The following is a 25,804-nucleotide window of genomic DNA, read 5'->3' on the forward strand; positions in this document are numbered from 1 at the left end:
TATATACTACAGGGCTGACTGTATTAAACAAATGGCTAGGCCTGCAGCTGGAAAAGAGAGGCAATATAGAGAGAGCAGAGGTTATTGTCTAATTTAAATCTTGGCTGCTTTCCCAGAGCTGTACCACATTCCAATTTGTGGCTGTGTTGCTTGGCGCTACTGACAGAAGTCCGGCTGCAAATACTCTCGAGCTCCTCTCCAGAAATGTGTCTCCAAACTGACAATCAACAAGTTGGCAGAGATTAACGGAATGACTGGGGCAAATTAGGTGAAATAATGAAAATGCACAGATATGGATGTTACTTTGTGTTGTTCCTGCACGAGCCTTTTATTCCTCCCACTGTGGTTGCAATGATGTATCATAATGACTTGATGTGCAACAACACAGGCTCATAAAAGAAAGCCAATGCATTGCTTCTGTAATGTCTTTAAGTTCCATAATGAAACAGCAGCTGGAAAAGACATCTGTGAACACATACTAGTTACAGAATGGTTGAGCAGGCTCTTAGAAGCAATTAGCTATTTCAAGCATTTTTCCTTGCCATACTATTGTCCGTTTATATGGTAGATTGACAGCACAGCAGGACATCATTAGCAAACCTGACGGCTGTTGAGTCGCAGACATTGTTTTTCCTGTGACAGGAACCATCAGGCTAAGTGCCTCGCTAATGTTTTTAACAGTATTTAAACTCAAAATGTCACTCTAACATTTCCTACTTCAAAAGCAGTGCAAAATTAAGATACCAGCTTTGAATAATTACAAACACTAAGCTTCAGCTTTGATTCCATATCATTGCACTGACATTTAAAGAGATTCAGAACAAAGATACTCTACACATCTTTTAGTCATAACGCAAAAATGATTCCTCTCCTCTGTGTAAAATGACAGGTTGGAGATGAAAGGCACAGAGAAACCTGGAGGTCTGCTGTGTATTGGAGCAGTGCTTTTTAAAAGAGAACCAGATACGTTAACAAAGTGCTCATAGGTGGTAAAAAGTGAGAGCTTTATGCAAAAATGTTCTTTTGTTGATGATACCTGTCAGTGTGTGACCAATCAAAATGCCACCATTTTTTCCAGGAGTCAATTTCCCTATTGATCGTATCACACAAAATAGTGAAAAACCATTCCAGTAATTTCAGCTTGTCACACAAAACTTACACTGGCATGCACAGTATAAATAAACTGAAATGACAAAAATAGTGAATATAAATTAAAATAATTTGCAGAGCCATTAGTCATGTAGATGTAACTAGACATATCCTTGAGTGTACAAGCAAACAAGCCTGAATCTGTCTTTTTACAATTGAAAATAATCAGTTACATCGTATGTACAACCCCTCTTTACAGCTGTATTGATTTCCTCCTCTGACCACGGTTACCTTCAGAGCTTTCCCCCCCCCCCCATTTCTCCACTGCAGGCGGCTAAAAAAAAGGGGTCACTGACATTTTCTGTATTTGAGCCTTGACCTCTATTTTAGGACTTTGCGGTGAGTTTCTCAGCTAAAATAAATGAGAGCAGGGCACAGTTTGCTCTGCACTCACACCTTCCTGTGCACATGTTCTGCCATCACTCTTCATTTGTCTTCATTAGGCTTGTGTTTGACCCGCTTCTCCAATTCTCTGCGAGTATATATATATAAAGCCTGCAGCGAGCATCAGAACGTGTGATATCATAGCCCAGATCTCCTGTTATCCATATGCAGGGAGGGGAGGTACACAAAAGAAAAGGATTAGAAAGGATTTCAAATTGAACTGCTCATCAACCATTTAAACTGACTAGATACTATATGTCAATAGATTTAAGCGAGCTGTGTATATTTAGAGCAGTAAATGTAGATGTAGAGTTTTAATTTAACAGTAACATTTTAAAGACTAAAATACATGTGAGAGGTTTTCCCATGTTGGTTAGGTGCATTCAGTCAATAAACCCTGAAATTCAAATGTCACTAATCTAATTGATCAAAACATAAACAAACCCTGTCATGAGTAAATCAGTTATTTCAACAGGGGGTGCCATGCTGGAAATACTGCCAGCAGCTTTAAGTTAGAGTGAGAAACAGAATTCCCACTGTCAACTTGTCATCAGCTAATTTACCTGGAGCCAGAGGGGGAGATTCACCGGACACATAGGGAGAGTTAATCTCTTCATTCATCTTCGCTAAAGAGATCGACCCAATTAGCTTGCCACATTGACTGACAGCCCTTGTGTTTTCTTTTTTCCATTCGACTTTTTCCCCTCTTCTTAAATCAGGAGTTATGCAGTTTATGCTGGCTCTGGCTGAAGGACTCCAAAAATTATTTGAGGGTATAGTACAACAGTGAAATAATCATGATGTCTTCATTCAAATCTGTCGAGTCTGAAATATTCACCACTGCAATTTGCTGTGACTGATTAGCCAGTGGAAGGGTTGCTTGGGGATAGCTCTCCAGAGCTCTGTAATTGAGCGGATTTGACTTGGGAGAGGTTTTTTCTGCTGATAACTACACACATTCCCTTTTTAATGTACTTTTCTTTTTTTAGCTGCTCCTAAGAGCCAGTGCACATCAGAATTATGACGCTTGCAGAAACAGCAGTATGTAGGACAGTTTATATTCTGATTGCCGTCCCTAGAAAATGTGACTCAATGTTGTGTTTCATCGGAAGATTTAGCCCAGGATCCCTGACTGTGGCCGGGCGACCAGTCAGGGTTGGTTGGCCTGGTCACTTCAGAGTTGTCAGATCTAGCAACTCAAAGATCAGAGACAACAATAGCCCTAAGGACTGCTGCTGTGGCCTCTGACATCCTACAATACACAGAATATAGCTAAAGTTCATACAAATAACTACTAATTTTGTACTACAAAATATGAAGAAGTCTTTAAAATGCTACATAGGCATTTGCAAAAAATATTTCATGAATTTAATTTGGCATCTACTTGATCTACACATTCTTTTATTTTGCCAAACAAAGCCACCTATTATCTTAAAAGCTCATTTATTTTGCTCTAGCCATATGGGGTCTTATTACTTTAAATTGCAGAGGGAACATTTTTCAATCACTCTTGAGGTTATTTGAGATTGCACATGTCACATCAAATCTACTGTATATTGGTTAAGTGATGACCTGTGACAATATTTCAAAAGTATGGCTATATTCTGTTGCTGGCACATACATGTGAGGGATTGCAAGGCTTAACAGGGGATGATAAACAGTGCACTGAAAAGGGTAAGCCATCAAATAATGTCTAATAATGAGCTGTTTCATTATAATCCTGTATGGGTAATTATGAGATTAATATGTCAGTCCTGGTTTTGGCAGGTTCTGCAGCCAGGAACGGCTATATTTACCACAGTCCATGTACCACAATGCTCTGAAAACAGCTTTCTTTCACATTAAATCTCATTTATATTACACAGAAAAAAGAAGAGATGCTGTTATTCTTTTCCAAAACACACCACTAATGCTCTGGGGCATGATTTGTCATTGTTATTCAGTGCTCGCTCACCTACACTTAAAACATGATCCTTCTGGATTTTAATTAAGCACCAAGGTACCTCCCAGGGGGTTTTGGCTTGGCAAAGGAAACTACTTTGATTTATGTACTACTTTGTTGTTTCTGCTTGAAGCTTGCCTGTTATGAGAGACTGTGGTGATGAATGAAAGAACGGGGCAATTATTCTCATTTGTTAATTAGTTTCTGTAAGGCATGTATTCTCCTGAAAATATCAATACACACCAATAATGAAGCCAAACATAGAGCTGTCTCTTTACATGTCATCTCTACTGCAAAACAATCAAACACAAACCACTGGCTTTGCCCAGACTGGGAATCTTACTGTAAACTGGGTGCATGTTCATACATGTTCAGGTACATTTGTTGACAATTCACTGCTCAATTAACTCAAGCTGATGGGACTTTCTCTCAATATGTTCAGCATGCCAACAGGATAACATCTGTTTATGCAGTTCCATGTATCCTCTATGCAGCAGAAAATGGCACAAATCAGCAAAATACTTAAAAGACTTAAGCATTCTATTTTAAAACTAATTGTATTTGAACACAATTTACTGAGGTTGAATGAGAAATTATTGATGAGAACACTAAACCAACAAAATTCCATTAGCAAACGTTCACATATTTGTCGATTTGCAATATGCCCCTCAGACCCCTAAGATATATGAGAGAGTATAATAACAGAACTGGTAAGAGGAAATGCATTTTTTCTGGTTAAATGTATCAGTGCCATAAGATTAATAAGAATACAACTAAAAGGATGTGTCATTATCTCAAAACCTCCTTTCTTGTCACTTTTCATGAACAGGCAGTGATTCACATGTACTTTGACATCTAACACTTTGCTAGCCAAACCTATTATTTTTGTTTTTGTTTCTAAATAGTTATTACTTGGTAATCATATAACATGAATAGCAGCCAGTTTTCAATATGAAATTTATTAATTGGAAAGACTATAATCCAGACTACCCAGGCGTACAATATGCAGCTGTGTTTGATAATAGGCCACATTTCCTGCAATGACAGATGACAAAACCTCTCAAGTGATGCAACATTGTTCAAATGATTATTTTGGTTACACAACCTGGTTTCAAATGCTTCATAGCTGTTAGTGTTATTTTTCCCATATCAGAACTGGAGTTTCTTTTAGTTTTAACTCATTATAAGTTTATCTGGATGGGCAGCTGATTGATCATAATGTAAAATCGCTCTTTTTTTAAATCATAATCATCTTGGCCTGTGGTGCCACATGTGGTGGAGGACCTGTCTCATGATGAGAGTTGAAATAGAAGATGGTCAGCGACCTTAATGCCACAACAACAGCGTAAGAGAAAGACCTTGTACGAGGTCTGCTCTCCTAGATGCATATCAGAAGCTAATGGAGTCTCGAATCTACAGGGGTGCTGCGGGATCGCTACGATTAGCTCATGGAACTGCTGAAGGTCACCACTGCTGAGCTGAGCAGCCACAAGCCTTCATAAAACCATGCAGCGTATCATTATTTTCAAAGTGTTTCATTATGGACGGTTAACCTTGGATAACTCCGACCTAACACTTTAATCAGCTGCCTGTAATGCCTTTGAAATAGTGTAATCATTCAGCTTCTGTTCTTGTTTATCAGCGGGAGAGACACAAATGTACTGGAGCCTATTTTTAAAAAAGAGAGAGATCCCTTTTCCTAGGCGGTGCAGGTATTTGAAAAAAAAAAAGTTACACTGGGAGTCAGAGCCAAAGATGAGGAACTAGATCGGTTTCCTTGGAAGGAATGTCATTTGAAAGAATTGTCAGTGGCAATCCAGTGAGGGAAATCCTGCCAATGCTGAAGCCTGCAGACCTTGATCTCGTTTCTACTTCTGCCATCCCACACTATGACCACATGCGAGAGTTCACGAGCCAGCAGAAACACACACATCACAATAAACAAGGACATGCTGTGAATGAGGCTCAGCTTCAACTCCTGAAATATCAGAAGTCGGCTCAAGAATTTCATGGACCCTATTCATAATCCCGAGTCGAGGTTTCAGGGACTGGACCCTTATTATGTGGCTGGGGCTTTTACTGAAGCAATGTCCATTGTTCCTTTTAATCATGTAACTGAATGAAGCTGGATAGAATCATGAATACTGGAGGATTTTCATCAAACGGTAAATCTGACAAAGACTTCTCAAAGCAGTGATATTTCAGTGACATGTTGAGGGCTTTGATCATTCAAGTGAAGACAACTGTTGGGCAATTAATGCTCAAAGAATGATGTCACAGTCATCATAAACACATATCTCCTGTGGGAAACAAAAATGCTGCCAAGAATGTGTTTCTTTGTTTTAAATATATTGGACGGAACAAACAAAACACATAAAAAGACAAACTAGGAATGAGTGATTGTTTTAAATGAACTAACTACTTTAAGATGGATTCTGTTTTTTCCCCCTCCAGGACTTAATGGTACACCAAGACAATCCTCCATCAGTACACTGTTTAGAGATCTTGCTATCATTCAAACTCAACATCAATTATGGCAAAAGGACGTTTTTAAAAGGAGAACATATTCTTATCAGTAACACACCTATTTAAAAGATCCAGTCAAACTAGCAGGGTGAGATGGCAGTTTTCCAATTCTAAGTGACTATTAAAGCTCATTTAGGAGGTGAAGGAGGTTTATAGGCAGCAGTATTATTGCTGTGGCAGTAACTGCAAAGACAGACATTAATATAACCCTGCTGCTACAAACAGACATTATGTTTGAGAGGGAGCATTTGATAATCAGTGACAACAATAAGAAACCCATAGAAAAACTCACCAGGGTGAACAGAATCATGCAAAATGGAGACAAAACGGTAAACAAGATTATTATTTTCACCTTAAATCTGTCTAATTTTTAAAAATTAAAAACATGTTTGCCGAACAACTTATCATAAATTAATTTTACTCTGTTACCTTCTGTTATTTTGTTACCTTGACGATGATAAAAAAAACACAAATGTCAAAATTATTGCAATAGAAAAGGCTCCACTATTTTAACATTTAACAAACTGCTGCCGACATGTTATTCTGTGTGATGAACACATTTTACTTAAAGTTAGTCTTCCTTGAACACTGCTGCAGTGTGTTCCAACATGCCGTCTATTTGACCATTCAAAGTTTCACCCCCATTATTTAAGCTGTTTGTCCAACGGGTCTGAGGGGTATTTGCACACCTGCTACTATAGTCACTCCTTTTAGTGCAACCTGGTAACACGCTGCATTATGGGAATGTGTTATGGTGGTGGGGAGGGCAGGTGAAAGAGGGTGGATTAATCACACTGCGTAACATGTAATAGTACACACACCTGCTGCCCATACACTCTTAATGAGAGAGAAATTCTCCCTCAGCCTGATACATGAACAACTGCTGGAACAGTGACTAATATTTCTATGTGTAGACTGCTTTCCTTAGAATGGTCACAGCTAAATCAGGCCATAGAAAGAAATCCTGCACCCAGCCAACAATTCCTGTTTGGTTGACAGGAGTAATTTATCTGTTACAGGAATAATATCTCAATTTTGAAAATGCAATATTCTGCTTTTACCCGATTGGAAGCTGACTTAAAAGCAAATGGCAGGAACAGCTGGAGGACAGAAGTTTAATATAGAGATAGCAGCAGTGAATTCAACTGGACCAGCCTAAAAATATTACCCGTAACTGTGTGAGATGGAGGACATTCGTCAGTGGCCTATGCTCCTTGAAAAGAGCCAAGGGCTTAAGTCAAGTTAAAAGGAAAACAGCTGAATGTTTTGATACAGTCTGTGAGCCCATTAAGAGAATTGGACATTAGATCTATGAAACATGGAATGACGGCCTCTCCGGAAAGCTTTAAAAAATGAATGTGTCTTAACAGTGAGGCTAACCACTATAGGGACACAACACTTATTGAATCAGCCAACCAGAAGTGATTGACTGGTCCTTTTGAAAACTGCTTAATTCACGGTAAAAGAGTTTTTCCTTTCCTTTTAATAAGTCAGCAAGGTTGAGGCTGTCAAAGATGTAGTGAGCCAAAAACCAGATTAAAACGGTTTATCATGGTGAAAAAATATCTCTTGTGGGGCACAAAAGGGGCACAGTATTCACCAAAAAAAAAAAGAGGACTCCTTCAAATGCCTACAGAAGGTTAATTTTACCTTTGAACTTACAAGATAAACAAACCCAAACAGCAGATTTAATATTTTTCATGTCAGTATATTGCTTAGAGAAACTCTGGCTACTCGAGTGCTTGTTGTACTTGAGTCAAGTGGTATCTCAGTCTTATCTAAAGATCATCAAATCCTCAAACTAAAAAACTCACCCTCTTGCTGACTTCTCTTCTTTTATAGGGACCTGAAAGTAAGGTTAACAACTTTCTCATAGAAGAAGAAGTTCATTCTCTGTGTGGAAACATGACTTATGTGCTGTTTCTGGAGTGGGCTTAGCTTGTGTGACTGAAATCTCCTCACATTAAAACAAAAGAAAAAAAAAACTAATTCAGTTTAAATACGTTTTTGTTCTGTCACACAACTTTGCAATTAAACGAATGAGGTTATACATGGTTTAATCATCATCAAAATAAATTAAACATTAGAATTATTACTGTGTCAGGTTCATTTGCACTGTAATGAGGCATCAAATAATTATATTTTTGGAGAAAAGAAATCATAAAGCAAGGAGCAATTTTCATTTGTGCAACAGATTGCAGTGTAATGCATAAACTCAAACTCACTACTGTGAATCTGATGAAATAGCTATTCTGGAAGAAAACTTATGGTTTGATATTAAAATCTTCATTAACTCAAGTAAACCATTTACAGGACATTTAAATAACAACACTAAACGCTACAGCTCCTCTTTTATGACTTTGCGTGTCAAAATAAACTATTTTTCCTCAGGCACTTACAAGGTTTGATGGATGGGGTAGCGATGTTGTGTTCATGATCAAGCTCCAATAACAAAAGCTTGTGCATTCATCCTCTTTGTATCACTAAAAGAGGTGTTTTTGAAACAGTCACGTAGCTACAAATAGCCCAAAAGAAGCGGGATGTTTTGTTCGGTGTGGACCTGTAAACTCTGAGGGGAATAGCACTGCCAGAGGTTATGCTGAAGGAAAAAAGAATAAAGTATGCACAAATGGTAGCCTACTGTATAAAGACATACAACATGTAAGCAGAGATTGTTTACTGGCTTAACATGGTCATGAGATCATAACCTAGGGCATAGGACAACACCAACATATACTTTGTCTACAGCTATGTCAGAATGACACATGATGCCCTTTTACTCCACAGCCCTCAGGATGAGAAACAGTTTCAAGAGTGTGAGGTCTGCCTAAATGAACCACGCTGAGTAATGCACAAGGAGATGTAATGAAGTGGATTTATGAGCAGTGATGGCAGGATTAGAGAGGGTCTTTATGAGTGCTGATCTGGGTAATGGTCTATGTCTGTCTAAGATTTCAGAGCCTTTGTCATATCCACCTCATAAACAAAGCAGACAACCTGGTCTTATGTTTCCCATAGGCTCAGACTGTTGGTTCAAATCAACACATTACACAAGTAAATCAAGCAGAAATGAGTTAAATTTGGAGGGGCTTGGAGTTGGTGTGCGCGCGTGCATACATGCCATATGTCAACGTCTCGGCGTGATCAACAAAGTAAAGAGAGCGACAGCTGTGAAAATGCACTGCCACAGCAATCAGAAACTATCAGGCTCATGGTTTAATATGAAGCAGTTACAGCTCCGGTGCAGATATCTTCTTCACAAACAATCACTGTGAACCCCTTAAAGGCATAAACATATAGTTTCCAGCGACGTGACTCGATCTCTCTCTTGTATTATCAAACAAACAGTCATCAACTTTGTTAAGCAGACAGCCATGCTACGACATCATGCAGGAAATGGGAGAACTGTGCATTACCAAAATGTGAACATCTGCTCCGTGTAGTCATACGTGTACTGTGGCAGATCACAGAACAGTCAGACAGAGCAGTCATTCTTAGTGGCAGGAACTCCAAGTATAGTGTGTCTTGGAGGAGGCAGACTAAAAATAACACTCTAATCTCAGTGGGAAAATTAGGTGTTTAATAAATCTGTTGAACTACATCTCCTGACAAGCTACAATTAAAAGACTCAGCAAAACACATCAGCTATTCACTTCTTGTGACATTTTTAACATTTAACATGTACCTTGGAGTCATATCCATCAACTGTTGAGCTTGACAAAGCAGACAGCCTCTGAGGTTATACTCGCCCCCACCTAACATACACCAGCGCCGCGCACACACACACATTTAAAGTAGTGTTTGGATATGTTTAGAATGTGTGTGATGAAATGGCACCAGCTGTGTACACTGGAGAGATGCACAAGGCCCCCTGGTTGAGCAGAGCGTTAACCCCTTCCCTCCCGATAAAGCAGCAGGGACGGCAGAGACAAAAGAAGCCTGACCCACTGTGGTATGGACACAATGAAAGGTTATTGCCTAGAGAGTTTGGAGCTGAGAAAGTACAGTAATTCACTTCCCCCCAGTTCTTTCAGTCTTTGTTACTTTTGGTTTCCTTACATATACATGGGTCAGTAGCAGCCACATCAACCATGAGCAGGCTTCTGTTTCACCTACAGTGCATTTTACAGGCTCAATAAAATCTGATGATAATTGCAGCTGCAGCCCTTCATCATCATGTCAAGTCTCACAATCTGAAAAACATCCTAATCATTGTCTTTACAGCAGTTAGACTTCCATATCATAGGTGAGTGGATAACAAAATACAGAGTAGATATACATTCTCAAGAGTGCTTCAAAAGTACATTATGTGCAGCAATAGATTTGTCATCGAGTGACTTTTGTTGTATTACAGTCAAAAGAAGCCGTCAGTTTACAAGTTTGATGACTTCTCCTTGCTTTTGTTTTACTATAAACAAAACTCAAATGCTGCCTTTACAGCTTTCAACACCAATAGGTTATATTTTAGTTAGCACATTTTCCTCTACATGTTACCTATCAATATATTTGTCCATATGTCTCATTATGCATTAGTGTAGAACTACAATGATTAGTCAATAAACAGAAAATTGATTACCAATTATTTTGATAATCTATTAATAGTTTTGAATCATTTTCTAAGAAAAAATGCCAAAGGTCAATTTCCAGTTTCTTAAATGTGAACATTTTTCTGGTTTATTTAGTCCTCTGTGATAGTAAACAGATTGTATTTGGGATGTGGACTGTTAGTCAAGACATTTGAGGTTGCATCTTGGACTTTGAGAAACAGTGGTCAACCTTGTCCACAATTTTCTTACATTTGATAGACCAAATGACTAATTGATTAATTATCAATTAGTGAAAATATTCAACATATTAAATCGATACTTTAAAAAAAAAAAGAAGTTAGTTGCAGCCATATATTAGTGCTTGACAACAAAATAATTATAATGTCTTGGTGGTGCTGGAATTAGCTTTTCAAATAAACTTAAACGTTAGCACCGGTGCAGGTGAAGAGTTTGTATTAACATCTGTTGGTAATTTCAGTCTCTCTGTGCCAGGAGGTAATGAAAGCCTACAATAAATGGATACTGTATCTGAAACATTATTAAACCTTACACCAAAAAAAGACCAGATGGCCATAAATATGGGGATAACACTGGGTCCCTTTCATGAAACCATTAAAGTCAATCATATTTGACTTTTATAAATACCAAAACCAATCAAATCCAAACAGCTCCCTGTCTTTGGTTAACACAGAGCATGACTGAAGAGCTTGTCCAGAAAAAACACATAACTTTTAACTGTATCACATCACTGGCATTACCAAAATGAAACATTAGACAAATAAGAATTAGATGCATAAATACATACACCCATGTATTCATGTAACGTTGTCCAAGACTCTTAGAAACATTACTGACTACAACCAGGTGTTCTCAACACAAGCCGAAGAGATAATAAAACCAAGAGTAGTTATCACAGATAAATTGAAAACAACGCAACTGCTCAGTTCTCAAAGTAACAAGCAATCAGTGAAGTAAAGGGGCCTTGGCAGGTTAATGCCCTTAGGCATAGCTGATCCGTGCTCAACCTCAAGTCAAGGTAGTTTAAAAGAAACGGACCCTGCTGTGACAGCCGTGTCGCACACCTGAACACTCTGCACTGCATGTTTACAAGTGAAATCACAGTAATACACCTATACATCTTACAAGGCAGTGTTGATAAAGGGAGCAACACATTATAGCAGGTAATTTTTCTTGCTTAATATATTTTACAAGCATTATTCGGCTGTGTGAAGTTTCTCTTCAGCACCGCTGTGTCTTCTTCATCTCGGTGCCAAAAAACAGGAAGCTTCATTAGTCATGACTGCAGCACCTAATTATGTCTGTGCCACTCGTTTGGATTTTTCTGTAAATTTAAAAGAATCTCTGATGTTTCAAAGTGCCTCTGGGTCCTTCTGCCTCTGTTGTCATTAAAATTCAACATTTCCTGTGCCAGCCTTTTGAGAGGGTATTGCCTGATTCAAATAAAAACTGTGAATCAAGTGAAAGTTTTGCTGTTTGCAAAGATGCTGTGACAGCTTATAAATAGATTAAAGAAGTAATACTTTAGTTCTGTCTTACTTGTAAGCATAACACATCTTTTGGATGACTAACTGCTCTGCATTGTGCTACCTTTCAGCGAGTTGATTCAAATAAATTTTGAAAGATGCATGCAAAAGAGCCTATTTGTTCGCCATGGAAAGGCATTGTAATTAGCATGAAATGCATGCTTTGTGCTCGATCTCTCTCCCTCTCCAACATAGCTGGTAGAGATACTGGATAAGCACCTTCGCAAAACCCTCCCTCTCACGCCCTGCCTCCTTTTGCATTGTAGCCAATTACTGTTACAGATGGAAAATTTCACTTGACCTGGGGAATTTATGAGCAGGAATAAAATCGCACTTCAACTCTTACACCAATTCAAAGCAATGTAGTTAAAATTTCTCAAGGCTGATGAAGACATGATGAAATTGGGCACATATGACAACTTGGCCACATGACAAAGAGCTGATGAAACAGTGAGACAAACCTGGTAACTGTTTTGAGTAGCATCAGATAGCAAGGGCAAACAGGGTGTGTGTGTGTGAGGGGTGTAGGGGGTACCGTTGTTTAGACTTTATAAAAACAGCATGTAGCAGTTGTGTGATTCTTTCTGTCACAGTGATGTACCCTCTTGCCAGGGAAAAAAGGAGTCAAACTGTTGATGGATCTAAGGGTCCAATAGTTCAAGTGTTACATCACTGACAACATATCACAAACCATCAACTGTGCTTTATATGACTTCTGCCCCATGTTAGGGAGTTAATAAACTTGTCATACCTCAGGAATGTTAACATTCGCAACTTAGAAACCGGGCCGAGAAGCGAATAAAACAACTCATAAATGATATTAAATAAGGGTGTAACAGATCCGAAACCGAGTCTGAAACCATGACACAAACATCCATGGTCCCGTCGAGTTTCTGTCACATCTTTCCACCCCATCAACCCTATGTCACAGTTGCAAGAGCAGCCTGTTGAGCTTTCATTATGTTACTAATCTAACAAAACTCACAACCCCTGCTAAATGACTTGTTTTACTATCAAAATTGGATCCATCTGATCTGATTTGAAAAAGTCTAGAAGAGACCACAATATTAAATTATTTTATCCCCATTCAAGTTAGAAGATGGCTAACCTGAAGTTAGTCAGCTCGGAAGTCTCTGGTGTGGATTACTGCAGTAACAAAAATTAACATATTGGTTTCCAATAAAGCTCCGTACCCTCTGCAGTTGAAGTAAATAAAGGCTGCTATTTGGGGAAATACGGTAATTTTGTTTACTCAGTTATGGTCTTAAGGAGTGTTTCTTTAATTTTGTTTACTATAAGTCGACCCGTCGTCAGCTAAATGTATTTTTTAAGTTTTGATAAAACATTATGTTGGCGATCTGTTTCAATTAGTCCCTCCAGGAAATCGCGATGTTGCAATCATAATAATGAAAACGAATTCAACCAATCTCTGCAATATTTGAGAGATTTTGAAAAATTCCTGCGATTTCTCTGCATTGAACAGTCTCTCCAGGAAACTGCAATGTTGCCATTTCAGTAATCAACGTGAGAGCTTTCAATTTTTCTAAATAACCTTAACTTTTCTGCATGAAACGGCCAAATCAACAAACTGCTTGTGATTGGGCCAACAGTAGCATTTCTCGTTGTGGTAACTTGTGTCATTGCAGTAAAGAGGAAGTGATTAAAAGACTACTCATTGGTAGTTTTTTCTTCTTTATTTTTTCTTGCAATTTTTCCCAATTCCTGCAATTTCAACACAAAAAGTATCTAAAACATTGCAAATTGTATCATGTTTGTTTAAGACAAGTACACAATACAGCGCAATGCTGATAATGAGCATTCATACTTAACAGTTAAATGTGCTCTATTTCTCTTTCTGTATGTATGTGTCTGTGTTTGGAAGTAGAACTGTGAAGTTGTTTCCAGATAATCAGTGTTCATTTTCAATAACTGCAAGAAGTATTAAAGCTATCAACAGCAATTCTGATGTGTTGAAGCTAGTTAAATACCATATAATTGAGAATGGCTTTTATGTTGTTGTCAGTTTAGATAAAAAGAACACACAAGCCCATCTCCAAGCAGTCTAAGAGGACAGACAAGTGTTTTCTATAACATGCTATTTGACTGCATCACGAGTCATGAAACATGATCACAGTCCAGCAGAGCAGTTTATTTGACACTTGAAACACTGTATCTTACTTTTATCACATTCTAATGCAAGACTGTAGGGTGCTGATGCAATGACCCACCACTGATGTTCAGGATCATGAAACTGTATAGCCAACAGCGCCCAAGACTGTGGATCACATCACTCTGGTGAGAGTTTGGCAGTGCAATGAGGCTGTGAAGTAGCACAGTGTCACTACACTTGTGCTCACTTCCAATACTAATACACGACAACAAAGTTTGTGGCTGTATGTGTGACAGCAATGATTAGTGGTCGAAGTAAGAAGGTAACAAGTGGAGGCAACTAGAAAAATGAACATCAGCATTAGTTTTAAATATACTTAATTTTGATTAGACCTGGGTTACGGCGCACTGGTTTGATTTCAGCACCAACGTGGGCACACAAGACTATTGCTACAGCGCAAAACAGAGGAGTTTCTCACCTTGTTGAAGTTGTAGTAGCCCAAACAGTGGGCAAAATCCAGGTTTGGTGGATCCCCTGGAATAGAATTTCCACCGGCAGTCGGATAAAATCTTACATCCATGGTGTGTGTGTATGTGTGTGTGTATGTGTGTGTGAAGGTAGCCGCGCAGCTGTAGCTGGAGCCTACTCTGCACGGAGCTCAATTTGTTTCTGCCGTTTACAATCCAAGCGCACAGAGGGAGACGGAGAAAGAGAGGCGGTGAAACTGACCCAGGCTTTGTTGAGGTGAATGAGATACTAGGGTGGCGGAAAAAAATAGGTTTAGGTAAAGTTTCGATATTCCTCTTCTACGCCTGGTTGAGCCGCTTCATTTCAGAGGAAGCCCACATGAAGGTTGGACTGAGCCCAATAAGCTGTCCCTCAAGGAGCAGCAGGCGCTGTGTGCCCATGCATTTACACACAGCTGCTGCTGTATACAAAGAAGCCACGAGACCGGCGACTGAGCGTGGGTCCACCTCCTTTTCCTCCCCCTTCAGATGCAGGAAAAAAAGACAAATGAAGACTGTAATAAAAGTGGTAATAATAACCGCAAAGTAAATCCGCGCGTAAAACAACTGCACTACTCTGCGTCCGTGTCCTCCGTCGCGCGTGTCTGACTGAGAAGTTTATTTCTCCAACTTAGAAAACTAGCTGCTGAAGCAGTTTGAGTCAGAAGTAGCTTACTGGCCGCATGAGCCCATCTGCTAAATACTGTACAGCGTTTGGAGGGTTTGTAAAACAAGCACAACAACACTCCACAGATGGTGCAATTAGTGAATATGATGTACTACACTGAGTATCCCAGTTCAGCCCTCGGCTCTGCCTGTCGTAGTGAACAAGGCAAAATGTGTGAACAAGCCAGCCACTCCCCAAACACACTAAGCCACTCCCATGAAAACACTGCATTTAAGTCCATGTGACCTGTTGGCATATGATAATTGATTTTAATGATCTTACTCTGTAATTAATTAAAAACTATATATACTGTTGTTTTGCATGTCTGTGTGTATTTTAATATATATAGTTCTTATTGTATCTCCATGTTACCACAGTGGCCCCCTCTGTGTTCTGTGTAGGCACTTTAACATGATGCTATTGCTTACATGTCAATGCCAAATGACTGTCTTTTGTGGATGACTTTAAATTATATTTATATATATTTCAATTTCACTGTTTGTACATATTTACCATGATATTATTATTCCTGTTTCTTTTCTCCTGAGAATAGAATGGGGCTGTACAGAATTTCATGTTGTTTGTTTCATTATCTATTTATTATTATTATTATTATTATTATTATTATTATTATTATTATTATTATTATTATTGTTGTTGTTGTTGTTGTTGTTGTTGTTGTTTTAAGTGTATTTCAAATTCAGGTTTTCAGCTTTCCAGGGGTGATCAGATTTCCTGCAATTTTTGTCCTTGCCTTTTTTATGTGAATTCCACCATTGGGATGTTTTTGCTTTTTTTTCTCACTTCAAACAGCTAAACTACCAACATATGTGCTGAGCGTGTGTGGAGGGAGCATGTCAACTATGATTCTGACCTCTAAACTGACTTCTGTTGTTTGTCTTTCTCCTTTGGCCTCTTGTCTCCATACATTAGTCAAGTGGAAATATATAGCTTAAGACTGAGAGAATACATGGGCAATAACCATATGTATTAACTATACATTGACAAATAATAAACACAATCGTTTTCTGTTTATTTTTCAATTCTGAAATAAACAAACTGATAAAATGACTGTACATACCAGAGGAAATGTGTATATATTTACATGTATATAATGCACATAACTCACTGTATATCCAAAAGTAACTTATTACATTAACCATAGTATTTGCACTGCTGTATCACTGCAATGGAAGTTTGACCTGACATTTTATGTATACTGTTGTCCATTGTTGTGTGTGCACATAATTTCTATTTTATTTATTTTTATATGTATATCTATTTTTTCTTCTTTTTCCACCTATACGCATACACATAATAGCTATATGTTTATATCTGTTTATCTCTTTTACTCTGCTGTACTTGTTTATTTGTATGTATATCTTGTCTGTGAGTACATTGAGAGCCACTGGAGACTGGAGTCAGATTCCTTGTGGGTTAAAACATACTTGGCCAGTAACACTGACTGTGATTGTAATTCTGTGGTTTTGATCGATCGTATCCACCACATCGTAGAGTTATCTCATTTTATTTCAGCGATAACACTTATAACTAATGTGCAAAACTTGAAAAAAGAGAAAAAAAAGAACAAGGTTTCTAGGGTCTGTCAGAATAACTGATCCTACAGTAAATTATGTTTGAATTGTAATACAAAGTTTAGTTGGTTCTGTTATTCATTTTTGAAAACTGAAAAAGCCAAGTTGCACCACACTGCCTTTTGTCTGCCTCCGGTTACACATATCCCTGTTACCAAGTAACACTCACACTATTATTAACAGTCATCTGTGTTTTCATTTGGATAGTTGTAGGTGTTTGCTAATTGCCATTGTTATTTTATTCAAAGATGTTAAACCTCACCTGGGCCCCCTGGCTCTAATAATCTAGCCTTAAAACCAACTACATTTGCAATATCTGCACTTTAACTATCTATGCATAGCTATTTCATAGTTTTATTTACATTAGTACAATGTAATCATTTAGATATGCTTGTCTGCTGCTTGAAGTTTTAATGTTACAGACACAAACCAGATGTCAGTTAAAAATGTTCTCTGGCTCCAGCCCTGTTTGAGATAACTTACAAAAATAATGGTTAAATGCAATTTTAATACGCTTTTGGGTTATTAGGAAAAAATTAGGAGAAAAGAAAAATATGAGAAAGTACCACAGTTAATGAAAGGGCGGAGGTAGTGGTGCTTAGAGGCCACTGAAAAAACAATACACCCTGTTCTTGTTATTATAAGTGTAGTATTTGGGAAATGAAACTATTTTCTTAACTTAATGACAGTCCTCCTACCAAAATGTTGGTTTGTCAGTTTGACAAACTAACCAAAATGGACTTGTATGTGTGCTTTCTAATCTGCCAGCCCTATATCATTAACATAAAGGCTATGAAAAGCTTTTTTTTTCTTGATCAGCTTCTTAGTCTGAATGATGGGATCCTAAAAGGACATTTCAGCCAAAGTTTGAACAGTTTTGCTTATTTCTACATGAAAGACGTAGATTTAGAATTTGAATGAAAATGACAGGTGTGGGGTTGTCAAATCCGATCAAAACACACCTTTACAATCAGCATGAAGCAAATAAACTGAACAATATTTAATGTTGGAGAGACATTTTTGAGGATTTCAAGTTTAAGCATAAAAAACATCATTTATGGTTCAAAGATAAAGTTTTCACTATTCAGTTTTGCTCTGAAAAAAATGGCCTGTGACTTCACCTAATTGCCATCCACAGATTTCTAATGGGATTAAATGTGTCCCTCAAACATCACCGTCTGACATGAACAAAAACATCAACAAATGAATACATTACAACAGACACAAAGCAAAAACAAAAAGCTATCAATACACCAAACCTAGACCCTCAGCACCCTTCAACCAGACGAGATTCATGCTCATCCCACTTACCATGTCTGGCCACCTGCCTCAACCCAATGCACTTCACCACTTCACTCTAAATGTAACATGAAGTCTGTGTACAATTCTTCCAGCACACTTCTCAGTTTTCTTCTCAGTTTCTGAGTCAGAAACAAGACAAGATTGTGCAAGTGTTACTTTTAGGTTGCTGCCGAAAAACTGTTATTTCCAGACAGCCAGATCAGAGACATTATTTTAAGAAGTTCCTCACAACATTGGCAGACAAAGGGTGTACACCAGGGATCCATAGAAGCCCACCCGCTGTAAGTGTCTGTGATCAGGTTTATAGGTAGCTGTAATGTACAGTGTCTGTTAAAACAAATAAAAATAGTTTATTGTTTACTGAAAGGTTTATGTAAAAAGAAAGTAATAAAGAAATAGAATGCTAAGCCATACAAACCAAACAGTGTACAGTAAAAAATATTTGTCATTGTGTTGGGAAATAAGTTACTGTGTATGAGAAGTTTTCAGAAATAGGAGGTTTACTTGCCTGGCCACAAATCAGGAAGTTGATTTATACTGTACTAAAATTGAGTAGGACACTAGTATCAGTGTTGTAGTGTAACCAAGGCATATTACGTGAACATCAGATGAGAGGAATAGTGCATTAGTGGAACTTAAAAGTGAAAATCCACACAAAATCTATATAGAGTATAGCCCTTTTCACTGCAGTCATTTTGATCTGTCATAGCAGGAAAAACAGGGGTGTAATTAATGTAACATTAAATTGTCCCAGTAAGCCATACCAGTGAGACGGCATGCACAAAACTAGAACCCTCAAACGGACACACCTGAATGGAATGCAGCCATAATTAATGTTATTAATTACACCTTTGTGTTTCCCGCTCGGGCATGTCAAAATGTCTGTAATGAAAAGGGCCTATTATGACCTTATCAGTGTACTGCACTGTTTTTTTTATTATTATTATTGTATATGCATTTTAAATAGCATTGACTACCAAGAGAATTTCTATATACAAATCACCACATTGATTCAAAATTGTGAGCAATCGGAAGAGATGAATAAATTTAGGATCGGTGGATTTACTGCTAACTGGTTGCATGGTAAGAACACAAAAGGAGCCTTTGTATTCACCCACTATGTTAATGGCCATGAGCACACATGACGTTTTGTGATATTTTTCTTTAAGTGCCACATTTCCTGTACTTACTCTCTGTTTGGAAATATGTCAAAATGTATCTTTGTACACCCTAGGTTGGCATATTCCACTGAAGTGAGCATCTACTGTTTATTAATATGCATATCCCTGCATCTGTGATGTTACAGCTTCAGTATTACCTCTTATTAATTGTCAGCAGGATGTACCAGCTTTTTTATCAGTATGAAATAATTTGCAATTCAAAGTTAATTAAATCAATTGTGAGTAATCTGTCTTTGTTGCTTCTTAAATTGTACCTCCTGCTCTATGATACAGTTTCCATTTATGTACCTCTGACACATGTCTTGAAGACACAGTCCATTGTTTTTATGCTTTTGTACCATTTGCAATACATATACAATCATCCAGGACTCGTTCTTTTAGTTGCGGAGGCTTGATGGACTTGTTTACATCCACTATCACGGTATGAATTGAAAATGTGTTTTGTATTCTTTTTATTCTTACAGCTAGTGTTAAAGACATAATACCTGGGGTTAAATTAAGTTCAATTGCAACTACTTTTTCCTTCATTTAATACAAATATATGTCAAACACAGATTTTAAGGTCTAATTAGCCTTGCCCCTAAACTCTAATAATTATTATCTGAAGCCCGCAGAGTGCCATAGTGATGTTATTACAGCCATCTTTGCAGGTGGGTCCAGCGACACTTGTAACTTACGAAACCATTCAGTGTAATAACCATAAATTGATGTATTTTCATTTTAAATATAAGCCATACTGTATTTCTTTACATATTCAGATAGTATGTTTGTTTGTATTCCCAAGATGAGGGCGCTTTTAAGCACTTGTTATGAAACAGAAGAAGACACTAGGCAAGTGGGATGTGTGCTGGCATGTAATATGTGTGAGCTTAATCAATGACATACAGTGCTAAACTCCGCTGTGCTGTGCTGGAGTAGATAATCCTCATTTGAACACTCTCCAGTGCTTGCTTAGAGATGGTCAACAATCCATAATAGTCGCCAAGAAATCTACTTTGTAATTATGGACACATTGATGCATATGCAAACCTTTTTTCGTCATGTTCCCGTTTGATAGTGGGTCTTGCATGCATAACGAAGCAATGCCTTCACACGCTACACACACCGATACGCCCACCCAATCAAATCTCATTCACTCTTGCACATACAGACACATAAAAAAAAAACCCACGCAGTCTCCCACACACCACATATCAGATAAGCAAGCTCCACTACATCCCCAATTCAGCCTGGTTATTGGATGCTTGGCTTTCAATACGACACGAGTGGAGTGTGTGTATTTTGGTTGCTGTTGTTATTTATTCCTGTTTTTAATGTTGTTTGGCTGTGCAGCCAGACAGCAGAATTAATTTCCTTTCTGATGGTTGGGTATCAGAGTCTCAGCCAGATGAATTATGCTTTTCTACCATATGTCATTTCCTGTCAGCCTGGCAACACTGGAACCATTTGGTAACATGAAAACAAATTATCTTCGGCTGGCTCCTGCTCAGATTCAATTAAAGCAGTGCAGAGTAATTATACGGAGGTACAAAAGAGTAATAAATGCAAAAATAATTAATTAACCTAATAATCTTTATTTACTGTACGATCCCCTTCATGTTGAGTGTGTGATTCTGTCAGTGTGCTACACCTTCACAAACAAGTACTGTCAGATGGTTGTCACAAATTCCAACAAAGACAATGTGGTGTCGGTGTCATACAGTACACAAAAAACATTTGCAATCATACAGGTACTTGTAATTCTCAAAGCTATGATTACTATCACCGTCACCCATGCAGAAAATATACATGCCACAGCTAAATGTGGTACTTATCAGCAGCAAACATAATTCAATAATCAGTAAGTAATATAAAAAGAAAATAGGAAGCCATTCATACATACACAGTGGCAAATTGTATAGAATTTTGTCTTTTACTGTATAGAAGTAAAGCAGAAGATAAAGAAGGAGGGAAAAAATAGTTGTTGCTGAGAAAAACTTGGCAGGTGAAGCTACTTTTAGGTCTCATGTTTATATCCTGTTAAATTCTGGAAGCAAGCATGCATTTGAATAGGCTGTGCTTGAATTTATAATGTCAACAAATACTGAGTAAAATTATACTGCACTGGTTCAACATCTGCTTGTGCCACAACCACTTTTGCTTTTCATATAGTTTGAACATTAGAAATCTGAGCAGCACTGACAACGTGAAGGAAGAGCTTCACCTTGACATGAAGAGGCCTTGCAAATTCCCTTACTGTTGTTACTCAGTCAACCATGTAAAATGGTTAATTAACATCCTTTTTGCTCAACAGAAAAACAGTATTCGTATCTGTTCCCACTGAAGGGTATTAATAGTTTTTGGGTTGTTTTTTTTTTTGCAAAGAAGAAATGTATGTCTTGTCTTACAAGAAGCATGACATAGCCGAGACAGAGAGACTTTTTATTGAATTCAGAGCATGAAGTGGTCTCCACTCAAACAAACATCGTACATGCCATTAGAACACTAAAATGGGCATAGTTATAAGACTTTCTGTGAAGTGTTAGTGAACAACCACTCCACTGAGACTTAAATTGCACACACAAACCCTCTCACAGACCGACAGTGGCCTACAGCTAGACACAGAAAACATGAGGGGATAACCCATTCGAAACCTCACAGCTAATCATTACAAAACTTGCTTTCAACTTCTATTGCGTTAATGAAGATGTGTCCTATATAAAAATATGATAATATGCTCATCACTTTTCATTGAAGTGTAAGGCTAAAAGAAGAACAAAAAAACAACAACTAATCAATGTTGTTAAAGTAATGATAACTTGTTTAGTAGGTCAGAGAACAAGTATTTCTGTTGAAAAGGGGTTTCAGTCATTACACATCAGCCATATCCTTCTGTTTCCCTCTCGACTAGATTCTTAAAGTAAATAAAGTAATAGCTGCAACATGAAAGGAGAAGAGCTCTGAGTTTTGCTCAAAAGGTAAGGTATCAGTCTAATATACCATGTAGCTAAGTTTTTATGGCTTTGGCATTCACAAAAACTATAACCTCTTAGATGGTGATAAACTGAATTTGTCTGTTTACATTCATGAATTAAAATTTGCAGTGATCGAATAGCTCAGGTTAGTTCTGTGAGCTAAATCAGCCCACAGATATATGGTTGAATGTTTCAGTATTTAAAAGAAAAACACATTTCCTCCAGCATATTTTTTGCCTGAGGCCAACAGTGTACCTGCCCTCGTTCTACTGAAGGAGGGAATCTCTGTATGTATGTCCTTCATGTACCTCTTGAACTGTTCATCCGATTGACTCCAAACTTGGCAGGTTTATGGCTAGGGATGCAAGGGAGGGCCATGTTGAATTTGGTGCAATTTGGACACACAGTAACTTTTAATATATAATATATAATAATATATAAACCAGTGATTAACAAGCGGACTGACTGCTGACTGACTCCAGCATATCAGGGAGAGGGAGAGAGGGATGAGGCGTGACAAGAGTCAGAGAAAACTGAATGGGCACTCCCACCCCATGATTAGACAGACATCGTAGCAGCACATTTAGCAGATCAACAGCAAGTGACTACACAGGATTGTTGGTTGAGTGTAGGTCACCTGTATTTTGGATGCGCTCAGAGCCCAATACACAATGACTGCAGTTATGCACAAAAAAGTTTGTGTCATATGTTCCAAGACTGTGGCAATTGTGAAGCACCACTACAGACAGAGCACAAATGTATGAATTTCTACAAACAAGTAGATACTATCTGCTAATGGACATGTCTAGGTCAGCAATTGTTCTGGCAGTCAGATGTCAGGGGTGGTACTGGTCACTCTTCTGGCATCACAATTGAGACAATGCTGGATTTGGCAATCTTTAAACGCCTAGTATTAGTCCTGCTACCTACAGCACCTAACATCTTATAATATCTCATCCTGCAAATGGGTTCATGCAAGCTCCCACCACCCACCCTTCCCTCCCTCCAACCAGCATGTTTGCATTTTATGTTGAGCCCTTGGGGCCCATTTCCTATATTACACTCCTCAGTAATGATGAGGGAGGTTAGACATTAATGGTAAACTGGCTTCCTTTTATTCTTTCTGTGTTTGCAGCCCACTGCTGAATCATATCTGCATCTCTTTTTGCATGAAAACATTTGTAATACAATTAATGCCACAAGCTACTGTTTATTTAAAATTAATTGACATGTTGTTGCACTCAGAGACTGCTGGTAGGTAGGCTGTGGCAAATGTCATCCACAAAACATTAGCAGTAGATTTTATGTTGGGTCTTATTTCTTCTTAATATGCATGTTGTGTGTGGAATTGAAACATGCCAATAAGTAAAGACAATTTAATCAGTAAATAAATGTGGTTACCCCCTTCAAGAGTTGCACACAAAATTAAATGCTTTGCTTGTGTCCTGAATGAAAAAATAATGAATGACACCTGTGCACTAAGGAGAGAAAAAAAAGCCTTTTAGCAGCTGGACATACTGCTGGCTATTTTATTGCTAGTCTTAGGCCCATGTGGACCAATAAGGAACACGGACTGCATACTGACAAATCAGCAGGACACTTCATTATATTATTCTTAATTAAAGCCTGTCCTCAGCAGCATTAGTCATCTTAACACTCGTCATTCATACTAATTAGCGCTTGCCTTCCGTGCCACATGCTGGAAGAGGATATTTCAATATCCCATTAAGTGATTCCAAGATATGCCCTTGATTGACGTTCCCTTAAACCCGGGGAGTAATTACATTATATGCTTCAGTTTTCTTTTAATAATTTCAAATTTCCTGAGGTTTTCCGAGTTTCATGTTTAATTTGTGTTAAATGTATCCATGTAAACATTGTAAAAAGAGCAACATAAAAACAAATCCTTCCACACTAATGAAGATTACAAACATACAGGCTGTATGCATACGTAGTGTATTAGTAACAGACTATCAGTTACTCACTAATAGTAAAAAGGTGCATTTGTGGTTAGGCTGTATTAATAGTTAATGGAAGTATTTTGTGTCTACATGTTTGTGTGGCACATTTGTACTGAATCAGATTTATGCTTCACTCAAATTTACTGACTTGCTCATTTAAAGCAGCATAGAGAGAGAGAAAGAGTCCTAAATGGGTTTTCATGCTGAGCTGCTACAGAGCATAGATCAGCTTGAGCCTGAATTCGCATCCACCTCACTGTTAGCAGATTTCACTGGGTACTATTTTCAAATAAATGTAAAAGTTTGTGGAAACTGGAGACAGTGAGGTATAATATTCAGAAAAAGAGATATTGTTTTTGGAAGGACATATTGCTGTTTTTGATATCTCAAAACTTTGGTAAATAAAATTAAATACCACTAGGGTTTAAAGGGAACATATTTTCTGTGATTTGAGTTCAATTTAAACACTGTTCAAATTTGCCTTAAACTAAATGACCAATGTAAATTGTGATGCAAGCTTTTTTGTTGTTGTTTTAATGGTTTTGTCTCAAATGGTAATGTAATGATCATTGGCTTTAATGAAAGCACGTGCCATGTGGAGGTTTGAATCTCCATGTGTTGTTGCTGTCTTTTAAAATATTTATTCAGTGCAGAGAGACAAAAAAATATTAATTACTGTAGATTTTGACAGCACATCTGTTATTTGAGAGACGTTTGCTCATGAGAAAATATTATAAATGTCTCCCATAGTACTGCACATATTCTAAATGGTCCAGTGTAATGAGTTTTTTGTAATGAACATTCAATGTGTGATGATTAATAGCTCTGGGCTCTTATTTGTAGAATGCAATCAGTTATCCTGTAACATGTCGGGGTGAACTTCTTTTTGTTTGTCTTGTGTTCTTAACAGAGCAGAAGCAGTGCTTTGTTTTGCTTCACATGTAAATTACAGTGTTCACAGGGTAATTGTCACCTTATCACATGAAGAAAAGGGAAACTGTCACCTGTCACACAGATTATAACCTATTCCCAGCACAGTGTGAGTGTGAAAACAGCGTGAAGGTTGGGAGTGAATAAAAAAGAATTGCATGTATGTAAATACATGCAGTGTGACTCAATGTGCACCATGTTAAATGTCAAATGGAATTCTTAAATTATCATCAAACCTGATTTCAATGTTGATTCTGCCTATTGAGTGTGGTTCTTAACATCTGTGTTAATAAAACCCACGTTGTCCTATTATTTGAGTAAGAAAAGAAACCAGTGTTGAAAGCAAAACAAAAAGAAGCATTTTTTTTAACAGATATAAAATTAATATGTGTCTTTACACTTGTGTCTACTTGAGCTGGTCTTGCTATTACTTGTAAGATCATTAGCTAATTCTGGGACATTACAACTGTGAAAGGAACATCAAAACATTGCATTCTTATGCTGTG

General features: G+C 37.8%; 1 protein-coding gene across 1 annotated transcript in view; it reads right to left on the reverse strand.

Moving 5' to 3' along the window:
• Window positions 1-14,812, reverse strand: part of tox3 (TOX high mobility group box family member 3) — a 38,975-nt gene extending 24,163 nt beyond the window's left edge. The window contains exon 1 of the mRNA XM_062416942.1: window positions 14,681-14,812. Coding sequence (XP_062272926.1) covers window positions 14,681-14,782 — 102 coding nt within the window. The 5' untranslated portion in view covers window positions 14,783-14,812. The remainder of the gene's footprint in view (window positions 1-14,680) is intronic.
• Window positions 14,813-25,804: the final 10,992 nt, after the last annotated feature.

The sequence above is a fragment of the Scomber scombrus genome, chromosome 1, assembly GCF_963691925.1.
Source record: "Scomber scombrus chromosome 1, fScoSco1.1, whole genome shotgun sequence".
Classification (NCBI taxonomy): Eukaryota; Metazoa; Chordata; class Actinopteri; order Scombriformes; family Scombridae; genus Scomber; species Scomber scombrus.